Consider the following 22,874-nt stretch of genomic DNA (forward strand, 5'->3'; position numbering starts at 1 on the left):
CATCCATCTGGAGGTTTTATTGCAAGGACAGCATTGTCCTCCTTGCCAGGTGAAGAGGTGAGAGACTGCAAGGCCCCCTTCCCAGAAAACAATCAGCTTGGGGATGAAAGGAGTAATTAATTTCATAAACAGGCTTTCTTTTAAATCCAGAGATGATTAAGGATGGCAACGACACATAAAGGAGCGGAAGGCGGCCAGATGGAGAAACAGGAGCTCGAGTCAGTCAGGCTGCGGCCTGACCATTGAATTGTGACAGTTAAAAGAGATTAACAAAAAATTAAATAGGATACAAAATTTGGGAAAAATCTCAGAATCTCAGTCTCAGTTGCATCAGTCTTTACACAGAGGTTTTTATGCCCTGAAGCCACTACTCCCCCCACCTGGTCACTGCTTGTACCAGGTTACTTTCATCTCTGACACAGGTGTCACAAGTGTCACAAGTGTCTGTGACTCCAAACTTAAAGTACTTTCAACTACAAACTACTCAGTTAAAGTACTTCAGTACATTTACTTAATGTAAACCAAACCCTAACCCTAACCACTGACGGAGACGCATGTGACAGCCCCTTGTTGTGTCACATGAAACTGCAGTTCACTTACCACTGCTGGAAGCTGATTTAGCTTTAAACTGTTACTTGTTAGCTCTCATGCTGCAGGGCTCAAAACAAAAATAGTTTGGGCACATCTTCTTGTGTTATCATAGTTACCTCTCTCTCAGAAGCACTATTCAGTGAAAGACGTAATATTACACTGGCTGCAAGAGTGGCTAGCATTCGTAGGGGAATATCTTGCTTTTAACTGTTCTTTGACATTCATGTTAAAAGGTTAGGGCAGCCACACTGGACTAACACTGTGACAGCTGCTGCAGTGCATCAACTAGAGATTTGAAATCTGGCCCATTTATACAGCGACACACAAAATTAGGCCTGGAAATTACCAATAGACAGTCATGCCGACATCATAGCAGCATTTTACCAGTTTTAGTGCCTGTATGTATTGGATATACAGACATGAAGAGAATACACAAAATAGATGAATGACAGTTTGTTCCCCCTCTTACTTTCTCGCTCTTTCAGAGGGGTAAAGGAAAATCACGTCATCATATTTATTGATAGTTATCAAACACAAACTTTGTGTAAACAAATAGAGCAAACAGGAACCACATGGCAGCAGCTCTGCCTATGTGAACATAAACATGCAAGTCAGCAGCAGCTGTTCAGCAACGCAGCAGTCATGTTTTTGGCCGTCAGGTATCCAGTTTGGTGAAAGGATTGTTTTGCAGTACTGGTCAATCTACAAACGGCTGGCCCCCAGGACCTCCCAAAAATGTTGTACTGGTCAAACCAAGGGGGCACTTAAAGTCTGTATTGATATTGACAGGAGGTGAGCTAGTGAGCAGCAGAGTCCTGTGATTTACATGGTTTTGGAATTTTAGCAACACATCGATAAACTGTCTCATGTGTTAATCTGATTGGCTCTTCTGATTGGGTTTTATAAGACCACCGGTCAAACTTTTTACAACATATATTGGCCGATAACAGTCGGTGTCTGATCAGTTGGAGCACCCCTGTCAAATACTTCAAAACATGTACTGCATATTATGATACACATCTTCATATGGTTGGGGTATTGTCTGTTGCCATGCATAAATCTGTCATACGCTCACAAACTTGAAACTAATCTTCTTATTTTACATACACACACAGGGCTTGGCTTCAGTATTGCAGGTGGAGTCGGAAACCAGCACATCCCTGGTGACAATAGCATATACGTCACCAAGATCATTGACGGCGGGGCAGCACAGAAGGACAGTCGGCTAAATGTTGGAGACAGGTTGCTAATGGTGAGATGGTGCTAAGATGAGATGGATTTTAAAAACTTGCAGTAGTACATTTCATTATGCAGTGTTTATGTCTGGCTAATAGTTCAAGTATTTTTTTTTAATAATATAGATTATTGCAGATGAAAATACAGCAAAAACCTCAATGACCCATTGTCAAGTAATGAACATGACCTCTACGACGCTTCCAATTGTTGTTGGCACTTTGTCTTGGTGAAGTGTATTCAATTCTCTGGTCATTTTGAGGCTGTAGTGCTCTTTTGGAATTGGATTAAACATATTTTACAGTCACTCAGTTGTTGTAGGACACTTCCGAGGTGCTGATAAATAGTCACAGTGCGTTGGTGATTATGCCCAGTGATATCACACTGATCCTGCTGGTGAGTTTTATGACAAATTTCAAATAAACTACTAATGAAACTGATAATGATAATGATAATGATAATGAAGAAGATTACATTACATTAACCAGCAGTGAATGCAGAATTGTGCTTGGAGCAGATAGCATTCATCTTCCATCTTAAGTCTAAAGTAGAAGTTTTTAAAGGTCCCATATTATGAAAAACACGTTTTCTCTGGTCTCTGCATATATAATCCGGTCCTCCCTGAGCCTGCCAGCTCCCAGAATGAGGAAAACAAGCGATCCCAGTGGTTGCATATCATATTTTACTGTCAACATGCCGGCTGCAGTTTGTATGTGTGTGCTAACCACTTCACATCAGACTGCTTCCGTAATAAGGGTCAGTACAGAGCTGGCTTTGCCTCGACACTGACCCTCATAAAAGGATCAGTCCCAACCATACCAGACCTGGCAACTGCACCCGAGCCACCAATACGTGTCGCGGCGGTTTGACAGTATTTAAAGTTGCCTAAAAGTATGGTGAAGTCAGCTTGATATCGGCTAACTAGTTAGCTCCACTTCAGTCCACTATGCAATGGCGTTAGAAGCGGTGTGTGTGTGTGTGTGTGTGTGTGTGTGTGTGTGTGTGTGTGTGTTTGTGTGTGTGTGTGTCTATATATATCCACTGTAAACATTAGCATATGCTACCACTAAGGCAAGGGCATCCTCTCGCTGAGAGTGAGGTAGCAGGCAAGGCTCTCTAAGTAGGCGTTGACAGAAGGAGCTCATTAGCATTTAAAGGTGCAGGCAGAGAAACAGTCTGCTGTCAGGAGGCCTCAGTAGAGTGACTTTCAGACAGCTGAAATTCAGGACCACGGATGGGTTTGGGGCAATGCATATCGGATACAGAGTTGTTAGACCTCTGACAGCTGTGTGAAATTGATGAAAAACAGTATAATGTGGGACCTTTAAATTAGCCTTTGGCAACCATTTTGAAAGTAAGACAGCTTATTGCCTCGGTAGTGTTACAGTAGGCTTTCTCTTTAGGAGGGAATCCCTCATGCTTATTCAGAGCTTAATTTAATTACCTTGCTACTGTTGGGTTCTCACCCGAGCACCATCTGTCATAATCCAGTCTCCAGGAGGCAGGGAGCATGCTGAACTAATCTTAACTGAGCAGTACGAAAACACAAAGCAAGCTGTCAGACTCATGATTAAATTAACAGGGACTGTATCTGTGCCTGGACAGGTGAACAACTACAGTCTGGAGGAAGTGTCTCATGAAGAAGCTGTTGCCATTTTGAAGAACACGTCAGATGTGGTGTACCTAAAGGTGGGAAAACCCACCAATGTCTACCTATCAGATCCCTATGGGCCGCCTGACATCACACACTGTAAGTCCTCACCTTTTGGATTTTAACTTTTGAGTCATCAGTTGACAGTCATGTGTTTGTTAGAAAGGTTTACATATATATATATATATATATATATATATATATATATATATATATATATATATATATATATATATATATATATATATATATATATATATATATAGATAGATAGATAGATAGATATAGATAGCTATTGCTTACTTGGGTGACCAGCTGAAACAGAAAAGTTAACATTAATTTGAGGTCATCAGCTCCTCAGCTGCTAAATGCGCCTCAAATTTTGTCAGTTCGGTACTGGGCAGTTAGCGCACTGTGGATTGATCAGGGCTTCCTTTGCTGAAAGGAACAGCTTGCTGTTGCTAAAATGTGGTTGGTGAAACAATGAGACTGAACAATACAGTTAATGTTATGTTAAATCAATACAAAAAGCTACAGGAGAAAAGCTCCAATGAATTGCACAATTGGGTGATAATTTCAACTCTACCCTCTGGGCTATGAACATTCATATCAGAATTTCATAACATTCACTTAATCTTTACAGGAATGTGATTTTTTTGAAGCAGTGCATTTGACCTGTTGCTTGCATGCTGTATTTTGCATAGTAATAGAGAGAGTCTTTGTATGCCGAGATGAAACTTAATTTCAAATTTGTTTGGGATGTTTTTTTCTTTTTAAGTAGATGAGCAGAAGAACATGCTCCATGTTCACAGCTGGCTTATCAAAGTTCACAAGATTAATGTTTCAGTGCACCGCTGTAATTTTAGAGACAATAGAATTTATTGTTAAATTTGAAAATATCCAGCCACTATTATATATGAATCTCATCACAAGTGTTTAATTATGGTAAAATGTGTATTTAAATGTATATTGGCTTATGTATCGATATCAGCATTTTTTACTCCCTAAATTTGGTATCTGCATCTGCCCAAAAATTCTACTTTTAAACAGTATAATTTTGTGTTACAAGAAACTGCTTTTATGGTTGAGTCCATCTCCCCAGATAAAACATAAAGCACTTTTGAACAGATTTTTACCACTAAATCACTGTATTTTGAAATTTAATTGGAATACAAAAAATTGAAAATCAGAAAGTGTGCAAGAACATTTCTTGGCATCATGGAATTGTGTCAGCTATTTTGCCTGTTGCCTAAATGCAGCCGCCAATGTACTCTGATCTTCTTCTCTTCATCCACAGCTTTCTCTCCAGCAATGGAAAATCATATCTCTTCCCCCATCAACAGTGGCACTCTGGAGTATAAATCTGGTCTCCCCCCTATCTCCCCCACAAGTTATTCCCCCCTCCATAAGCACTTACTGGGAGAAGAGGATATAAACAGGTTGGATGGTTTTTCCTTCTTACGGTAATTACCTCCCTTCTGACACAACTACTAGAACCACAGGTATAAACTCTGTCCACCCCACTCTGCCTGTGTCCCCCTCCCTGATGTGTGTCTGCCCTGGTGTTTGGAAAATAACTAAACCCACATTCTGTGTGCAGTCTGTTTCCCTGCTGTGTTTTTCAAAGATAGCGTCAAGACAAGAGATCCTGGAAGATAAAGTGGATCTACAGCACTATTCTGATCACATTTACTAAAACAAAAGAATTACATAATAATAATAATAAAATAGAGGATCTCCAGAAACAGCATTTTGAAAAACCACTGGTCAGTAGTCTGCATTTCTGTTGCATTGTGTTGTGTTTGTGGCTGAATGTCCATTGTGCTGTAAATCAAGAAACCACTGGCACATCAAGTTTCTGCTTTATTACGAAACACAACAGTGCCAGAGCAGTTGTTTGGAAAGGTTTTTGTTAATGTTGGTCATCAGAGGAAATGTTGCCTCAGGTAAAGCAGCAGTACAATGATAGCAGTTACACAATGACACTTTGAGAGAGTTCTGATAGAAAATTGTAACAGCCTGTCCTGCCTGTTTACGTGGTATTGATGTGGCAGCAGTGGTAGACAGAGACAGATGTTGTCCTTCTGTTTCATCGGTGCCTTTTCCCTGGGATGGGTTGAGTGTTATTAAAAAAAGATAGATACATAAATATGATATATATTAAATGGATATATCATTTTAGCCGAATCATGACACACCCCTGCTGTTGGAAATCATTGAGTTTGCTCACCAATAAACTGTAAGGAATTCCAAACTAGTCCAAAAAATTGTACAGCATATTACAGAGCTGTAAAACTTTACAGCCCAACACAGTACTGCAAATACTTAAAGGGATATTCTGGTGTAAGCTTAATCCATGGTCTAACACACCATGACACCATGTAAGACCCCCCCACGAGAGATCAAGTTTGCAGATTGCTACCTTACGTAGTTTTAGCAACCTCTGAAATGACCGCACGATAACAATACACTGCAGTATATGCCTCTACCAACAAACCGCCATCAAAAAGTGACAAATAATGCTCAGAACAGCACCACACTGCAGCAACAGTATTCAGAGGTATGATGCCTCAGACTATGTGCTGTGACCCTATTTGTACTGTTGCTGAAGTTTGGTGCTGTTCTGAGCATTATTTGTGGCTTTTTGATGGCAGTTTCTTGTTGGAGGCATATACTGCAATGTATTGTTATCGTGCGGTCATTTCTGAGGTTGCTAAAACTACATAAAACTTGATCTCTACTCAGTGTCACTGTGTGTTAGACCATGGATTAAATTTACACCGGAATATCCCTTCAAGAAAAGTATAAATATAAGTTATTATATGGAGGTAATTTAAAGTGAAAGGCTTTCTAATTACTTTTTTCTTAAATTTGTCAGTACCTATGGAAATGTGCTACTGGAAACAAGCCCAAGACTTACATTAGCTTAGTTTCAGTTTCAGTTAATTGTGTGGCAGCCTAAATCTTCTGCTGTGTTTGCACTCTCTGTCTTTTTCTCTTGTTCATGTGGTTTTCTACCTTTAGTTTTTCAGTCACTCCTATCTAACATCTTCTCCCATTTCAAACAGAACTAAGCTTAAGATTTCACACACAGTCACAGCCAAATGTTCGCAGCTCCCCCCCTCAGCTGCCCCAACACATAATCCCAGAGCAAGCTGCCATACGGCTCTGGACCAAATGGGTCAAATTGTATATCAAGTCCTGTCTAAGTCTTTTTGTTTTGCAAATCTTTCCCAAGGTGGATTTTCCCCTTGCTGCTTGTCAAACATGAGGCTCGCTCTGAGTGCTAACCTCAATGTATTGCTTACTTATGTCAGACATTTGAAGGCACATTTGTAGGTAGCACAAACAAGGACAAGTAGTTGATATCACAATGATCAAATGAATGCATACACTCCATATTGTTGCATGCTGTTGTATTGTCCATTTGCAAAAGTAAAGACTGGTGGATCATAGCAGAGTGATAACAAATACTTATTAGAAAAGACAACTGAGGGACCCCTGTTTTCAGCTGTCTTGAGTAAAGGATTTGTCCTCCGTTATCTTTGGAGTTAAGAGGTTTACTGTTTGCTCTTGGTCCAGGTGCATCCCTAATAGCCTTTGAGATTACCTTGCTGACCTAAAGTGTAGCACTCTGACAATAGCTTGTGTCCCTGTTGGTCACTGTGTTCTACACACACAGTTAGAACAAACTGTGTGGATTCTACAGGTCTAAGTGGATCCTCAGTTTCTGTAATAGCTGATTGTTTATCCAGTATAACTTTATTTATCAAAAATGTTCCTAATTTAATAAGCAAAATTCTAAATGTCAGAATTTTGAGCATTGATGTTTCATTGAGTTCACCAAAAAAAAGAAAAGAAAAGAAAAAAAACAGTCATTAATTACTACTCAGTGACTACTGACCCCCATACCGAAAGAAATTTCATAGTTCACAAAACGTTTTGCTTTGCGACAAAAATAACATAACATAATATGACTCATTTAAGCTCATCTGGTGTAATCAAAGTCTCTGGAAGCCAAGAGATCCTAAATTAATTTGAAAAGACATCTTTTGCACCTTATTTGAAGCCAAATCATCACTGTAGCCATTACGTTAAAAGTGTTAGAATGCACCCTGTTTTCCCCTGGATCCTGGAGAAATGGATTAGGCCGGACTAGTTGTATGCAGCCATATTGTGTTTTTTCGGTCATTCTTTTTACATTTTAAAACAACTGCAATTGCACATGTCAATTAATTTAACAAGTGTGTGACAAGAGTGTCTACTCGTAGAGGTAAAGAATAGATAAAAAATAATTTCCCAAAAAGTCCCAGGTGTAGATGTAAAACAAGACCAGTAAAATGTGCCAAAGCCACATTGGAAAAAGATAAGAGGAAAAATAAATAAATGAATAAATACAGCACAATCAATTCCCAGCTCGTGGCCTTTCCCTCTTGATATGTTCAATGCAAGCACCCAGATCTTCTTTAAACTTGGTGTGGGAGCTAAACAGAGTATATTGTAATTCCTCTAGGTGTAGACAAGACACTTTAGTGTCTAGCATTAATAGAGCATGCTTTTATCCTCTTTAGCCCTTTCTCCCATAACTCATCTGAGATAATGTCACCAGTGTCCTTGATCCATGCCTCTTTAATCTAGAGAGAGGGTTGCCATTTATGTTTGTGAAAGCGCAGAGGTTATTATTGCACGTTAAAATGGATGAAAGCAAAAATAAAAATACATTTATTGAGCATAGAATGTATTTTTGTTTGCTCAAATTGAATTAAGCTTGTCTCTCGAATAATTTATTTTCAAAATGTACTTTATGTGCTTTCAAAATATACTTTTCTGTACTAAAAATCTTTCATTGCTCCTGCACAAATGTTGCACAAATATCACGCCATACAAATAAGCATGCATTTATCTCAAAAGCCACTAACCCTCACTGACAGGTGGATCATTGTAAAGTTAAGTGAAGAGATATTTGTGGCCTCTCCTGCTGGCGTACAGTAGACTGAATGTCAATGTCAGTGTTTGTGCATCCAGTCTGCTTGTGCTGGAACAGAGTTTCATCTGTCAGCCTGTTTCTTTCTTTGGATTTTATGTGCTTCATTGTTGAGAAATGCGTGGCTGCATGGCATAGAAATCCTGAAAGCAGTCCTGGTACTGCTGCTGCAGTTTTTTCTGTCGGCTCTGTACTTGAGAAATGTTTTCTTGCATTTAGGGACTTTGCTTTAAACAGGGCTACTTTGTACTGAAATGCATTCATGCTCGCATAGAGATCTGACACCATTTGGTTTCTTCCCTGCAACTGCACATTCAGGTGATTAAGATGGGAAGTAATGTCTGCAAGGAATGCCATGTCACAGAGAAAATCTGTATCCCTGAGTTTACTGCAGTAAGCACTTGCATCACATCGATGCTTTCCTCCAAGAACACTGGGATTTCAGTGTGCAGTGCAAAAAACCTCTCCAAGCACTTCCCGTGGCTCATCCATCTGATCTCAGTGTGCATCTGTAAGTCTCCATAGGCGGTGCTCACTTCATCCAAAGAGGCTACAAACTTTCTGTGATTCAGAGACCTGTTCCCCCCTGGTAACCTTGGGAAAAATCCATGGCATGGCTGAAGTTTGTTGCTTTGGCACAGAGGGCTTCCAGTAAAAACAAAAAGAAATAGGACAGCCTATGATCAAAATTCTTGGGCTGCAGCGATCGAATATTTTTAGAATCAAGTATTCTGCTAATTATCCCATCGATTAATCGAGTAATCTAATAAAAAAAGTAATTTTGCATTATTAAACAACATATACCAAATACCAATACCAAATAATGCATAACGAAAATGACAGGCCTGTTTAATAGACAATACACGTATTTATTCCAACTATTCCTAACCCCGGGAGTAGGGGTGTGTGTTTGTTTGTGTGTGTGCACGCGTGTGTGCACGCGTGTGTGACGGAGACTGAGAGAGACGGCATGAGTGTGTGTGGGTGTGTGGAAAGGAGTTATTTGGTGTAGGATATTACTCTATTGCAATTTAACACAAATTAATTTCCACATCTTAACATGATAGTCACAGTCATACCGACATCAGGCTAACCCTCTACAAATGCTATACGTTCTAACTAGTGATGGCAGGCTACGTTAAATTAGCTAACATCAACGTTTACGTTAGCTTGTGTCGGCGACTCTTGGCGAGCTGGTGTTAACAACTGGATGCTTTCGGTTCAGATGTTGAATCATTGTTGACATGCTGTTGTGGTATGCCACACAGTAGACACTGTTGAGACCCATAGATGAAGTCCTTCATTGTGGCTTTCAAAATGGACTCTGAACTGAACTCAGTGAGTGCGTTTACATGCACAGCTTAGTCAGATTACAGCTATAGTTCAACTATGCTACTCAATCGGACAACTGCAATTATCCAAGTATACATGCTGGTGAGAAAATCGAATTATTGGACCGAAGCATGTCACACCCCGGTACGCTAGGTGGCGCTGTACCCATTTCAACTAGTGGTAACAGAAACACCTCTGGCTGACCTCTTTATTTCACCAGCTGCTGCGGCATTCAAGAAAAATAGCGTATGAAGAGCGAGACAAAGCTACATCTTTGTACATTTCATATATGGTGTACATGACAATTACACAAACTAGGCGCACAATGGCGCTCTTTCTTGCGGTGATTTTGGAGGAAAGATTCCGTCGCCGCCGTCCATCTACTCCCGGCTCACGGCCCCAAGGAAAAAATCTTGTGCCTGCGCAGAGCGCAAAATGCAATCCGATCTGCTGGAACGTATACATGCAGGAGTAATGCGACTATCAATCGAATAATCTGGGTGCTTTAATTCGACTATGAGAAATCCGATCTGGTCCGATTTTAGTCAGACTAAGGTGTATACATGCATCTTAAAGATCCAATCATAGTCGGACTAACACATGGTTTTCTTAAGCATCATGTAAACGCACTGAGTGTCCCAGAATTCCCCATTCTTCACACTTCACAGGTACAAAATTCAGTTTTGAGTTGCTATTGGTCGGGGTGACAGACCCCCCCGCTGCAATCCCTGGTCTAGAGTCTAGAAAAACGGCATGTTCTGAGAGAGATAAGTAAATGTAGGGAGCACTACCATTTTAATTATGTTAACTTGGCCTTAACGAAAGTGGAAGAAGTTTCCAGTTATCTATTGTGCTATTAAGTCTATCAACCAAATCTAAATAGTTGAGTTTAAAAAGATGTTGCACAGTTTATTCCAGAAATTTGGTGGCTGGCTCTGCTGGCTATGGCCAGAGGTTTGAGAACAAGAGCAAAAAGCATTGGAGAGAGGCAACAGCCATGCCTGGTACCACGGTGTAACAATACTGGTGGGACCTTTAATGGTTGGTTATAACAGAGGATTGGGGACAAGCATAAAGCATCTTTAATATTTTCATAAATTTTAACCCAAAACTGATTTTTTTAAGAGCAGCAAACATGTACTTCCACTGAACTTGGTCAAAAGCCTGCTGGGTGTCTAATGAGACAGCAGCTGTGTGAGGCAGCTTAGTTAAATACATCATGTTTAGTAAACATCTGGTGTTGGAGAAGGAGTATCTGTCAGGGATGATGCCTGATTGATCGGGGTGAATTAGTGTGCCAATATATTTGTTTAACTGGTTCGTCAGGGCTTTTGCAATTATTTTTTGGTCAGAGTTGAGCAGGCTCACAGGTCAATAGGATTCAATATTTGTTTCATCTCTGTCTTTTTTCAGGAGGACACAAATGTGAACATCATACTGAGTATGAGAAAAAGTACCATTTTTCACCAAGCAATTAACCATCTGGAGGCTTTGCCACAAGGAAAAGAACAGATGGCAAGTTTGATCTCCTGTAGTGTAAAGTTAGAGTCGAGTTCTTGTTTCGCAGCATCCATGAGGACAGGAATATCTAGTGTATTGAGAAAATTTGTAATATCTAAATCGGTGGCAGTAGACTGTAAAAAATAGCTTATCTATGGTTAATCTGTTTGTGGTCCGTAAATAGCTGTCCGGTGGGTGAAGAGATTTTATGTATTGCCCTGTCAGCTTGGACTCCCTTCAGCTGCCTGGCAAGCAATTTATCGGCCTTATCCCTAACTCGAAATGCTTCTAATTTGTGAATGTAGTTCCCGACCTGCTCGCCAAGGATATGACTGTACTCATATTTTACTTTCTAAATGGAGCTAAGCGTGTCTTCAGAGCCTGTGATTCGGCAAGTCTCCTCCAATTCTAATAGCTTGGTCTCAGTGTCCATTAAACACTTCAGCCTGGCCCTTTTACAAGACGACTGGTACGAGATGATGTGGTCTTTTGTAAGGACTTTAAAGGACTCCTAGAGAGTAGAGTCTGATATGCCACCATTGTCATTTATGTACAGAATATCTGCGATATTGGCTGAGATGTAGCTACTGAAAGGAACCTCTGAGTTTTGAGAAGGGCTGAGTTTCCAGTTTTAATGAGGAGCATGGAAATAGTCAATCTCCATTGAAAGGGGGGCGTAATCGGAAAATTAAAATACTGTGTTGCGTGGTATTTATTACTTTAGCAATAGTCTAGAGTCAACCAACAGATAATCAATTCTGGTAAAACCACCATGCACAGTGAAAAAAAAATATTGCCCCTGTAAAGGGTGCTGACGGGGACAAATTTTAACAATGGGACTCCTTTCAAGGAGGATCTGTCCAGCAGAGCATCAAAGTTAAAATCCCCGCCAACAAAAATATTATGGCTATTATATTCAGTAACAAGGTTAAAAGGGTATTCCAGTATAAGTTTAATCCATAGTCTAACACACCTTGACACCGAGTATGACCCCCCTTGAGAGATAAAGTTTGCGGTCCACTAGCTTACGTAGTTTTAGCATCCTCAGAAACGAGCGCACAACAACAGTGCACTGCAGCAAATGGATCCAAGCATAAATCGCCATCAAAAAGCAACAAATAATGCTCAGAACAGCACCAAACTTCAGCAACATTAGAAACAGGGTCCTCAGGGTCAAAGTTATATGTAACTATTTACATTTAAATGCAGGCAGTGCCTCAGGCTCAGGCATGAAGATCTGCACTGCCTACTCCACATTGACCATCTCCTCATTGTTCTGACTCACAACACAAAAAAATGACTACACTACACACTAAACCAAACACTACATAACACACTACCTATACTCTCCAAATATATATACTATATACAGCAGTGGCAGTGACTGCTTTCATTGTCTCTCTTGTCTCTAACTGTGTTAGCGGTCTCCAGCTGCACCTCTTTGTGAATTTACTTGTATACTAAATGTCACAAATCTCTCTCAAAACTCGTGATCTCTATCATCTCTGTTTGTATTTCCACCACTGTTGCAGTCACTCTTTCACCGCCGTCCTTCCCACAACTTCCCCTACTCCTCAGCAACCAAATCATGTGGTTTGCCATATAATTTTGTGATTGGTTGGTGTGGTGCCTTTTTCCACCAATAGGAATGTGTTTTCTTGCTTGCAAACACTTGCAAACACTTTTGTGACAAAAGCTCGTTTTTACCATTTCTTCCTGCACGAGACACAAAGCAAACATGATGGCAATGTTAGCGAAAAAGCGTGACGGACATTATTTACCTTAAGTCTGGTTTTGGATGTGCTGGTGTGTCCATCGAGTCAGGAGGTGGTGTGTGGATGTGGGCTAGCAGCTAGCTACACACGAACATCCACAGATCCCGATTCCACTTTGTTGTCCTTGCGCATCGAGATCTCTTCAGACCCGAAAAGACTCGATCCAGACTCGTTTAGTCTCATTAATCCAAAACAGTCAGTTTAGATGCACAGAACGGGACCAAACCGCCAGCAAAATCCCAGTCCAGCTCGCTGCAGGTATAAACCTGCTTGTGTCTTAAGGTATGTCGGGGAATTTGATTTGGCTCTGGTGCACACGTGACTATGGTGGCTACTATGGTTGACAATGCTAGCAGAATTGGTAAAGCATTTATGAGGGTTAGGGTTAGGGTTAGACGTGACGTTGCACACCATTGAACCATGCAGCAGCCATGTTGAAAATCTCAGGTCAGTCTGATCCTGATCTGCAGAGATATTCGAGGCACACAGACAGACAGACAGACAGACAGAGATTCCTTGCTTTTATAGAGAGATGTTCAAAAATATACAAAGTTGCTGTACTATCAAGTGTCCAAATTTTACAGCCTTACATAGTCAGCGTTAAAAGCTAAGTAATTAGAGATCAGATTAATTAAAAGACATGGGTTTTCACACGGGCACTGCATTTTGGTCTTATCTGGACTGACTGGCTGCCGCTGCTCAGTTCATTGCAGTATGAATGATTCAGCGAAAGAAACGAAGCAAACTGTCCAGACCTCTCTGGCTCCTGCATCTCACCAGTGGGTCATAATTGAGACTCAGTACACGCACAGAATCCAGGAATCGAAGTAGAATAACAGCTTGTAGGACAGATTTTTGAACATTTTCTCCAGTGTCATCATTTACATTTCTTTTCTTGGACTTTTGCAATGCCCTTAAGCTTCAATCCCACAGTGGTCACCCACCACTGTGCAAGCAGATGAAGTGACCTCATTTTGCTTTCGTGTCAAGACATTGATACTAATGCTTTCATTGATAGCACTACCATGGTGGTTGGTCACGTTAAAGAGGCAGCTTGTATCATTAGGTGCAGTGGAGGTTAACACACCCAGTTTGTTTAGCTCTTGTTTTTGCCTTCTATTTCTTGAGATGCGATCTGCGAGGAAGGACTGTAAGTGTGTGATTTTAAGTGTAGCTGGTCCGATGATGACAGAAGATGGCTTTAGGTCTGCGTTTTCTTCTTCAGCCATAGTGGCTTGGTGATGTTTTCATAGTGCAGTATAAACACACAACAGTTGGTCAGAGAGAGAGAGGATGAGGTAGAGAGGAGTGTGTAGGTGGCAGTATGCTCAAGTAATAATATATCCCTCTACTCTAAACTTGACTGGCCTCATATCAACACCTTACACACCTTAAACACACACTTTACGCACGAATTACTGCTTTCCAACTGCACATACTGCACGACACGCTCCTGTTAACATACACTGTCTGGCCAAAAAAAAGTCGCCATCAACAAAAAAAAAAAGGGCATACACTAATATTTTGTTGGACCGCCTTTAGCTTTGATTACGGCATGCATTCGCTGTGGCATTGTTTTGATAAGCTTCTGCAATGTCACAAGATTTATTTCCATCCAGTGTTGCATTAATTTTCTACCAAGATCTTGCACTGATGACGGGAGAGTCGGACCGCTGCACAAAGCCTTCTCCAGCACATCCCAAAGATTCTCAATGAGGTTAAGGTCTGGACTCTGTGGTGGCCAATCCATGTGTGAAAATGATGCTCCCTGAATCATCCATCATCTGTACACATTATATGTACGCTGCTTAATCCTCTGCAGGGTCGCGGGGGGGCTGGAGCCTATCCCAGCTGACTTAGGGCGAAGGCAGGGGACACCCTGGACAGGTCGCCAGTCTATCATAGGGCTACACATAGAGACGAACAACCAGGCACACTCTCATTCACATGGACAATTAACTATGGACAATTTTAGAATAATCAATTAAACTCAGTATGTTTTTGGACTGTGGGAGGAGTACCGGAGTACCCGGTGAAAACCCACGCTTGCACAGGGAGAACATACAAACTGAAAGATCCCAGGCGTCCCAACCGGGATGCGAACCGGGGATCTTCTAGCTGTGAGGCAGCAGTGCTAACCACTGGGCCACCCCTCCCTGAATTACTCTTTCACAATTTGAGCCCGATGAATCCTGGCATTGTCATCTTGGAATATGCCCGTCCCATCAGGGCAGAAAAAATCCATGGATGCAATAACCTGGTCATTCAGTATATTCAGGTAGTCAGCTGACCTCATTCTTTGGGCACATATTGTTGCTGAACCTAGACCTGACCAACTGCAGCAATCCCAGATCATAGCACTGCCCACTGCTACAGTAGGCACTAGGCATGATGGGTGCATCACTTCATCTGCCTCTCTTCTTACCCTGATGCCCATCATTCTGGAACAGCGTAAATCTGAACTCATCAGACCACATGACCTTCTTCCATTGCTCCAGAGTCCAATCTTTATGCTCCCTAGCAAATTGAAGCCTTTTTTTCCTGATTAGCCTCACTGATTAGTGGTTTTCTTAAGGCTACACAGCTGCTCAGTCCCAATCCCTTGAGTTCCCTTTACATTGTGTGTGTGGAAATGGTCTTACTTTCACTATTAAGCATAGCCCTGAGTTCTACTGTTGTTTTTCTATGATTTGATTTCACCAAACATTTAAGTGGTCGCCCATCACGATCAATCAGAATTTTTTTCAGACCACGTTTCTTCCTCGAAGACGATGGTTCCCCACTATTCCTCCAGTTTTTAACAATGTGTAGGACAGTTCTTAACCCAATTTTAATAGTTTCTGCAATCTCTTTAGATGCTTTCTCTGCTTGATGCGTGCCAATGACTTGACTCTTCTCAAACAGACTAACATCTTTTCCACAACCCTGGGATGTGTCTTTCAACATAGTTGTTTAAGAAATGAAAAACTACTCATTGCATCAGTTGGGATGAAATAAGCCAGCTGGAAGATAATCGCTCATGCAGTAATTATCCAATAGGAGGCTCTTACCTATTTGCCTAGTTAAATCCTGTTTTTTTGGCCAGGCAGTGCACTTGAATCTGCATCAAACAAACAGTGGGTTGTGCAGAATGTGTTCACTGAATTATTAGCTAAGAATATGAATTTGAGGTGTGTCTGCAACAGAGTAGCACTTTCCCTATGCAAGCACACTGTGTTTGTGATGATGTTGTTGATGATGCTATGAATCCCTGACATGGACATGGCGTTTTCTGGTTCCAGACATCCCATTTTCTTCTGTGTATCATGTCTCAGTTCGTTTCTTTGACCAGTATCTTAATGTACAAAACATTTTTAGAATGGCAGAACTTTTAGGACAAAACACAGTTATCAGTGGTCGGTATTCAAAAAAACACTCTTTCCATCCTATTAGAAATCCCTCACTGGATGACGGGGAGGGTCACAGGTTTGATTCGCAGCACTTCCAGCTGAGGTGAGCTATTCAGTGTGCTCGGTCACCTACTGCATGCTCTTGCATGTTTTGTCATTAAGTGTTTCCTTCTTTTGTTTTGTTGCAAGGAATTGTTGGACATAGAATATTACATCATGACTGTTTTTTTTAAGCACGAGCACCTCTTCATTTAGTTTTTGGGGCCTGACTTTATTCTGAGGTACTGTTGATTGTTTCTACTTAAAATCTTCCCCCTCGGAGAAAACCTGAAACCTGTCTATCATCTAAAAACCATAAAATGAAGATAAACTTTCTTGTTTAAACAAAACACTATATCTATGATCATACTATTACTATGGCTCTGATGTACATCTATATATGTCACAAATGTGTGCTGTAGTTATGATATCTCGAGTCAGTGTTAAAAGATTCCCTTTACCTGACATGGATATATTTTGTTCAATCTGATATTAATTTAAGCTTTTTGATTTCAGTCAATGTAATGTTAATAATATGTTAACAATTTAAATTATTGATTCATCATTGAAGTCATATATCAAGCAGTGAATGCTCATCATTATTTGGTTCCAGCTTCACAATTGTGAGGATTAACTGCTTTCCTCTGTTTTTTTTTTATCTTTCAGCCAAAAAAAATCTTTTTGGCATCATCACATTGCGGTGTGAAATTTGCTGATTTTATAGACTGAACAGTTAATCAAAAGAATCTTTACACAGATCAGTCAATATGAACATGTTAGTAGTAGCTGTAGATTTACTGTAACTGGTTATTGAATTCATTTTGTTATTACTGGAAATGAGGAGGTTCAACTGCCTTTTACTTTTTAATTTAAAGCATGCCAACTCTTTTACTTTTTTGCTCTGAAACATTAAACTATTTACACCATAGAACAGTACTTCCCCTGCTCTCTCTGCCACATCTCATTCTGATTTATTTCTTTTTTGCTTCCTGTCATTCATCTGTGTGACTACGTCAGCTTTGTTTTTCCCAGACCTTCATCCCCACCTCTGTCTGTGGGCACTAACCACTCTGCTCTTGTCTCTCACTCTACTGTAGGCCTCCTGAGCCAGTTTACAGCACTGTGAACAAACTTTGTGACAAAGCACCCTCCCCCCGACACTATTCCCCAGTGGAGTGCGAAAAAAGCCTCCTCCACTCAGTCCCCCTCCCAAACTTTCACTTAAGCCTGTTCCCTGAGTCGGACTTCACCAGGTACTTTCCACCACCACCATCACATCACTTTGTGCTGTGGCACTTTAGATATCATGCCATGTTGTCATGTACTACTTTTTGACCGACTTGATTTTCTCAGATACATTCAGTTGCTCCCTCCTTTGAGCCTTAGACAACATCTTTGTGATGTTTTGTCAGGCTAGCATGTCTTTCTTCCCTTCATGTCCTTCTTTGTTATCAGGGCTCTGATTTAGCAGGAGCATTACGTACCACCAATACAGTGCCTGGTTTATCCAGCGGTGGGAGTAGCCCTCACATCTTTTACTTACTGGACATTAGGGAACAGTAGCAGTACCACAGTAGTACCACAGAAATGCTCTTGTTTCAAGTTAGAATCATGCATTAGGAGTATTAGAATTAACATACACATAACGCAAGTACCAAAAGTACTCATTTAACAATACAGCACAGGAACTTTATTGATCACACTTGCTGCGATTAAGAGCCAATCACTAATAGTAGCCCATCACACCGAGAACTAAAATCTGTATGAACATGCCCATTCTGAACCTTGGAGAAGGAACAGCAACATTGTGTTTTCATAAATCTGAGCAAATAGCTGTCCCTCTAAGTACTCCTGCCTCTGTCAGTGTATACAGTAATACAGTAAGGGCAGCAGGAAGCACCCTTTTGGCCAGATTGTGGTTGTACGTATTGAGCCTGAAAAACAGTCAATTTCAGAGTAATGTTTATTTATATTGGATAATTAATTGTGTTGAATTTTCCTTACTTTAATGTATAATTTATATTGTACAATTTCAATACTCTAGATAAGGTGAGCTAGCTTTAGAAACAGCAACTCAGTCCTGTTTATTAGTGCCAGAGTACCGATCAATTTTAGGACCCTCTTAAAATCCAAGGAATGATAGCTTGAAAACATATGGAACTTTGCCCACACGTCCTATATGGTGAAAAATTACGTGTTTATGGGTTTTGCCCATGGGTGGGGCAAAATAGCCCACTAGCACTGAAAACCAGCCCAGACCAGACCAGCAAGTTTCACGATCATGTTTAGAATTTGGTTTGTTGAAGTTTAATCACACCAAAACCTGTAAAAGAAAATGCCATTTTTCTCAGTCTGCACATTGTATTATATCAAACTCATCCTTCAGCTTTAACCACATCCATTTTGTCAGGACAAACTTAACTCAAAAGGTATTCAAAGCTTGAGTTTGTATTGGAGAGCATGGCGGGGTGGTGAATATCAATGTTTCACCTTGACACAGGAAGTTGCTGTAAATCTCCTGTGCATTATCAAATCCTCACACATTTGATAAGAGTCTTGGCTTGAACATATTTACAGTATATGCCTATATTCTGTTACAGTCATAGAACCCACTACAGGCAACAGGAAATGTCATTTTACATCTTACAGCAGCCCCTGCTAGTTGTATGTGCATGCATGAAATTCAGTGCATAGATATATCCAACCTACATCATCCAACTCTTACCTCAACCCAAGAGGAAGTCAGCCAATTTTAATTATTCTGTTCATTTGTGGCAATTTGACCGTGTCGTATTTTGATGAACATCTTCTACAGCTATACCTGATCAACTTAAAATTTTGTTTGTAATGAAAACATTTTAAAAGCTTGAGGTTTTTGTTCAATGGTATGGCCTCTGCGGAACTGAATATCAGCGATTCGATTCGATTCGATTCAATTCGATTTTTTTTTACTTCTATGTACTTTTGATAGCAGGTTCATTGCATTGAAAATCCTTACGGCCTTGATGATGGTATATGGTGATTCTGGGTTCTCACTGGATGCATTGAATGCTGATGTAGTTGCATGGAATTATTCACCATGAAACAATAAGTTGTTTGAATTTCTGTGGTCCAATCTTTCCAAAATTTCATGTTTGTTGTGAGTCCAACCTGAAACACTTTTACAAGCCAACTAGGATGTATCATCATGGCACCACCTACTGGCAAAGAAAAATAAGCCTTGTGTGATTATAACACCATATTTTATATATATATATATATATATATATATATATATATATATATATATATATATATATATATATATATATATATATATATAAACCCCACCAAAAAGTAATTACTAAGCTTTCTTTAGTGATACATAGTGGGCACAGGAAGTTACAGTGACCTCTTTCCTGGAGGCATGTCAAACAGCGTCTGTCAACAATCTTAATAAAAATGGAAAACAGTGATAAATGGGCCCTCACACCCCTGTAATTTTTTTTGACTGAAAAATGCAATTAAGTCGTGCAATACGTACATAAAATATAATGAATTAAATAAGATAAAAATCTGCAAGCACCAATAGTTAATAGATACAGTTAATTACATTTATAAACGAAAGAATTCTCAACATATTTTTGCTACTCTGCTTTTTCAGTCATATTTATTGTCGAATCTTCTCTTATTGTATTTTTTCTTATTGTGTCCCACACAGTTTACTTTATTGTTTCCTCACAGCATGTCTAACCCCTTGATTCCACAGGGCACGTCTGTTACCTGGTGTGTGCGCTGCAGTTTTGTTCTGTCATCCGCACAACTTCATATCCCACTGGCAGTGTTTCAGAAGCAGACTGTCATGCCTGCCTGATGTTGTTGACTTTCTCAGATATGTGTTAATTTTTCTTTAATTTTGTGTTTCTACTGTGGTTAAGTAGGCTACGTACTTTAATCATTTGAATAAATAAATGATGATATTTATGATGAAAACAAACCAAGAAATAGGTTTAAAACAAAATGTAAAGTTATCTGTAACTGTACAAAGAGCAAAATTCTGTGTCTCAAACTCATTTGTCTCAGTCTTTGTATAGAGGTCTTTGCGCCCTGAATGTACTCCACCACTTGGTCACTGCCTGTATCTGGTTACTGTCATCTCCGACAGAAGATTGATAAAATGTACACCAATGATAAGTGTCTGTAACTCCAAACTCAAAGTACTTTTACTGACTCCAGACTGTACTACAGTATATTATTTACTGTAAACGTGTTGTTTTGTGACATAAAACTGTAGTTTTACTATTTATGTTTCTCCCAACAGAAACATCCCGCTGTGTGTTTAGCCCATATGTAAGCTGTTAGTCTGCTGTTGGCTCAGTCAGCTGTAAGCTGTTAGCTCCGTATGCGATTAGCTCCGTTAGCTGTTAGTTTTCATGTTGTAGGGATGGAAACATCATCCCTCCAGCCAAGGATGACAGAAAATGTACTACTGGAATCAGACAGTTCCAAATGGTTCATTGAACAGACCACTGCTGACTAAACTGACTACAACAGAAAGCACCCAAATGAAAATGGGAAATCATGGATTGGTTTACAGAGGCCATTGCATGCTGCCAAGTGATCTCACTTCTTAATCTGCCTACCTGTGCACATACCTCATCATATACCAACTCTTTTTGTTTGAACATATAATCACAAAGCTGTGTTCGATTTAGAACAACAACAATGATGTTATGCTTTTTATATCATCTAGCTTTTATACATCAGTTAGTGAATGTGTGTTTGTGCATGTTGCTGCTTGCATGTGTGAATGAAACAAGACATACATTATATTGTTTAACGTTACCCTTTAAACCAACTTCCTTCAGATGACACATTTCCTGTTTTTTGCTGTTACCACGGTAGCTAGACAGATTAATCTTAGTCTCAAGTGAACGGAGTAAAATGGGTTATAAGTGCATTTGTCCTAAGTGATTCACCTCTCTGGGACTGTGGGCTGTCAACATTGCACTCAAGGATCATGAAAAACAAACCTGTACTGTAAGCTTTAAGACTGAGCTGAAAAATTAACTGCAGTGTTAAATTAGACGGGCAACCATTTTAAAATGTCTCCTTGTGATTCTTCTAATGAAGGATATCCATCACTTTAGAAACTGAGTTTGTTTTCCAATTATTCATTGGATACCATTTTATTTTGTCAAGATGTGATCAGATTTTGATGAATGCCTTGCGAATGTAACATGATATGCGGAGATGAAACTTTGTTATGGCATGATTTCATTCTACAGTATAGAAAAAAATATGTTATGTAATATTTTTTATACAGATGTGATTTTCCCATGTTCACATGTCTGAAGATGTATTCAGAGATTTACAAATTAAATGGAACTGTATCTGTAGTGTGTTTGGAGGGGCACATATGGACAACACAGTAACTATTTAGTATCAGCAATGTAGTAGTATAGTAGTATCGCCATCATAGTTGTGGACATTTTATGTTGATTCATTTAATTTTAATTATAGATATATGATAGATCTTCTTTCCCATCTGGCTTTAACATGAATCCTCTGCTGACTAACAGTTGCATGCAAGTCCGAATTATTGAAAGATCTGTTTAATAGTGAAGTAGAAGGAGTTTCAGTACTGCATATAAAATGTTGTTAAGACTGTCAGTATGACTGAAAACTTTTTCCCCACTTTTCAATCAAAAATTATTTAATAAAAAAAATGACAGTAGTGGTAACATAAGGTCCCCTTAAATGTTCTCAGGCTTGGTTGACCTTAGGTTTTTCCTTATCTAAATGGAAAGTCTAAGAATAGAGGATGTCATATGATGAACAGATTATAAATCCGTAGGAAGCAAATTCAGGATTTGGGCTAAGACATTTCAGTTTTTGCAGGTTGTGATTTGATGTAGTTAGTAGACTGCTAGTATGAACTATAGAGTTAGCCTCATCACATATGATGTCTCTACTGATATATCTGAAATTATAAATCTTTAAATGTAATTAGAAATGTTTCTTATAAACATGAGAGCACAGTCTTACTTTCCCTTTGCAAAACATTTAGTTTAGGACAATACCTTTTGTTCAGTTGTACAAATCCATACAAAGAATCATTATCTAGTTTCAATCTGGTGCTAACTAAATGAATGCGTGTTTTCTGATAAATTGTCATAAACTATGATAGGGTTTATTCACAGACATTGTGCGAGGTAGGATATATATCTGAAAAAGAAACAATTCTCTCTTGTCTCTTGTCTCTTGTCCATTTGTAACTTCACCAAAATGTCATTTCAGGCTGTAGCACATCAGAACTGCTGGCTGCATGATCAGAAAATGTTCTTGTCATAGAACTTACAGGGTGGCAAATATGGTTGAAAATCATTCAGAATCAGGGT

The 22,874-nt window shown here is 39.7% G+C and overlaps 1 protein-coding gene across 11 annotated transcripts in view; it reads left to right on the forward strand.

Moving 5' to 3' along the window:
* The window catches only part of dlg2 (discs, large homolog 2 (Drosophila)), a 268,677-nt gene that overhangs the window by 216,750 nt on the left and 29,053 nt on the right, over positions 1 to 22,874 (forward strand). For 7 of the 11 annotated variants that reach the window (XM_037118617.1, XM_037118620.1, XM_037118621.1 and 4 more), the window contains 5 exons: positions 1,707 to 1,843; positions 3,430 to 3,574; positions 4,773 to 4,938; positions 16,499 to 16,558; positions 17,592 to 17,747. In XM_037118617.1, coding sequence (XP_036974512.1) covers positions 1,707 to 1,843; positions 3,430 to 3,574; positions 4,773 to 4,938; positions 16,499 to 16,558; positions 17,592 to 17,747 — 664 coding nt within the window. The remainder of the gene's footprint in view (positions 1 to 1,706; positions 1,844 to 3,429; positions 3,575 to 4,772; positions 4,939 to 16,498; positions 16,559 to 17,591; positions 17,748 to 22,874) is intronic. The other 4 variants (XM_037118623.1, XM_037118625.1, XM_037118616.1 and 1 more) reach the window with 3 other exon arrangements.

This window comes from Acanthopagrus latus, chromosome 13 (genome assembly GCF_904848185.1).
Source record: "Acanthopagrus latus isolate v.2019 chromosome 13, fAcaLat1.1, whole genome shotgun sequence".
Taxonomy (NCBI): Eukaryota; Metazoa; Chordata; class Actinopteri; order Spariformes; family Sparidae; genus Acanthopagrus; species Acanthopagrus latus.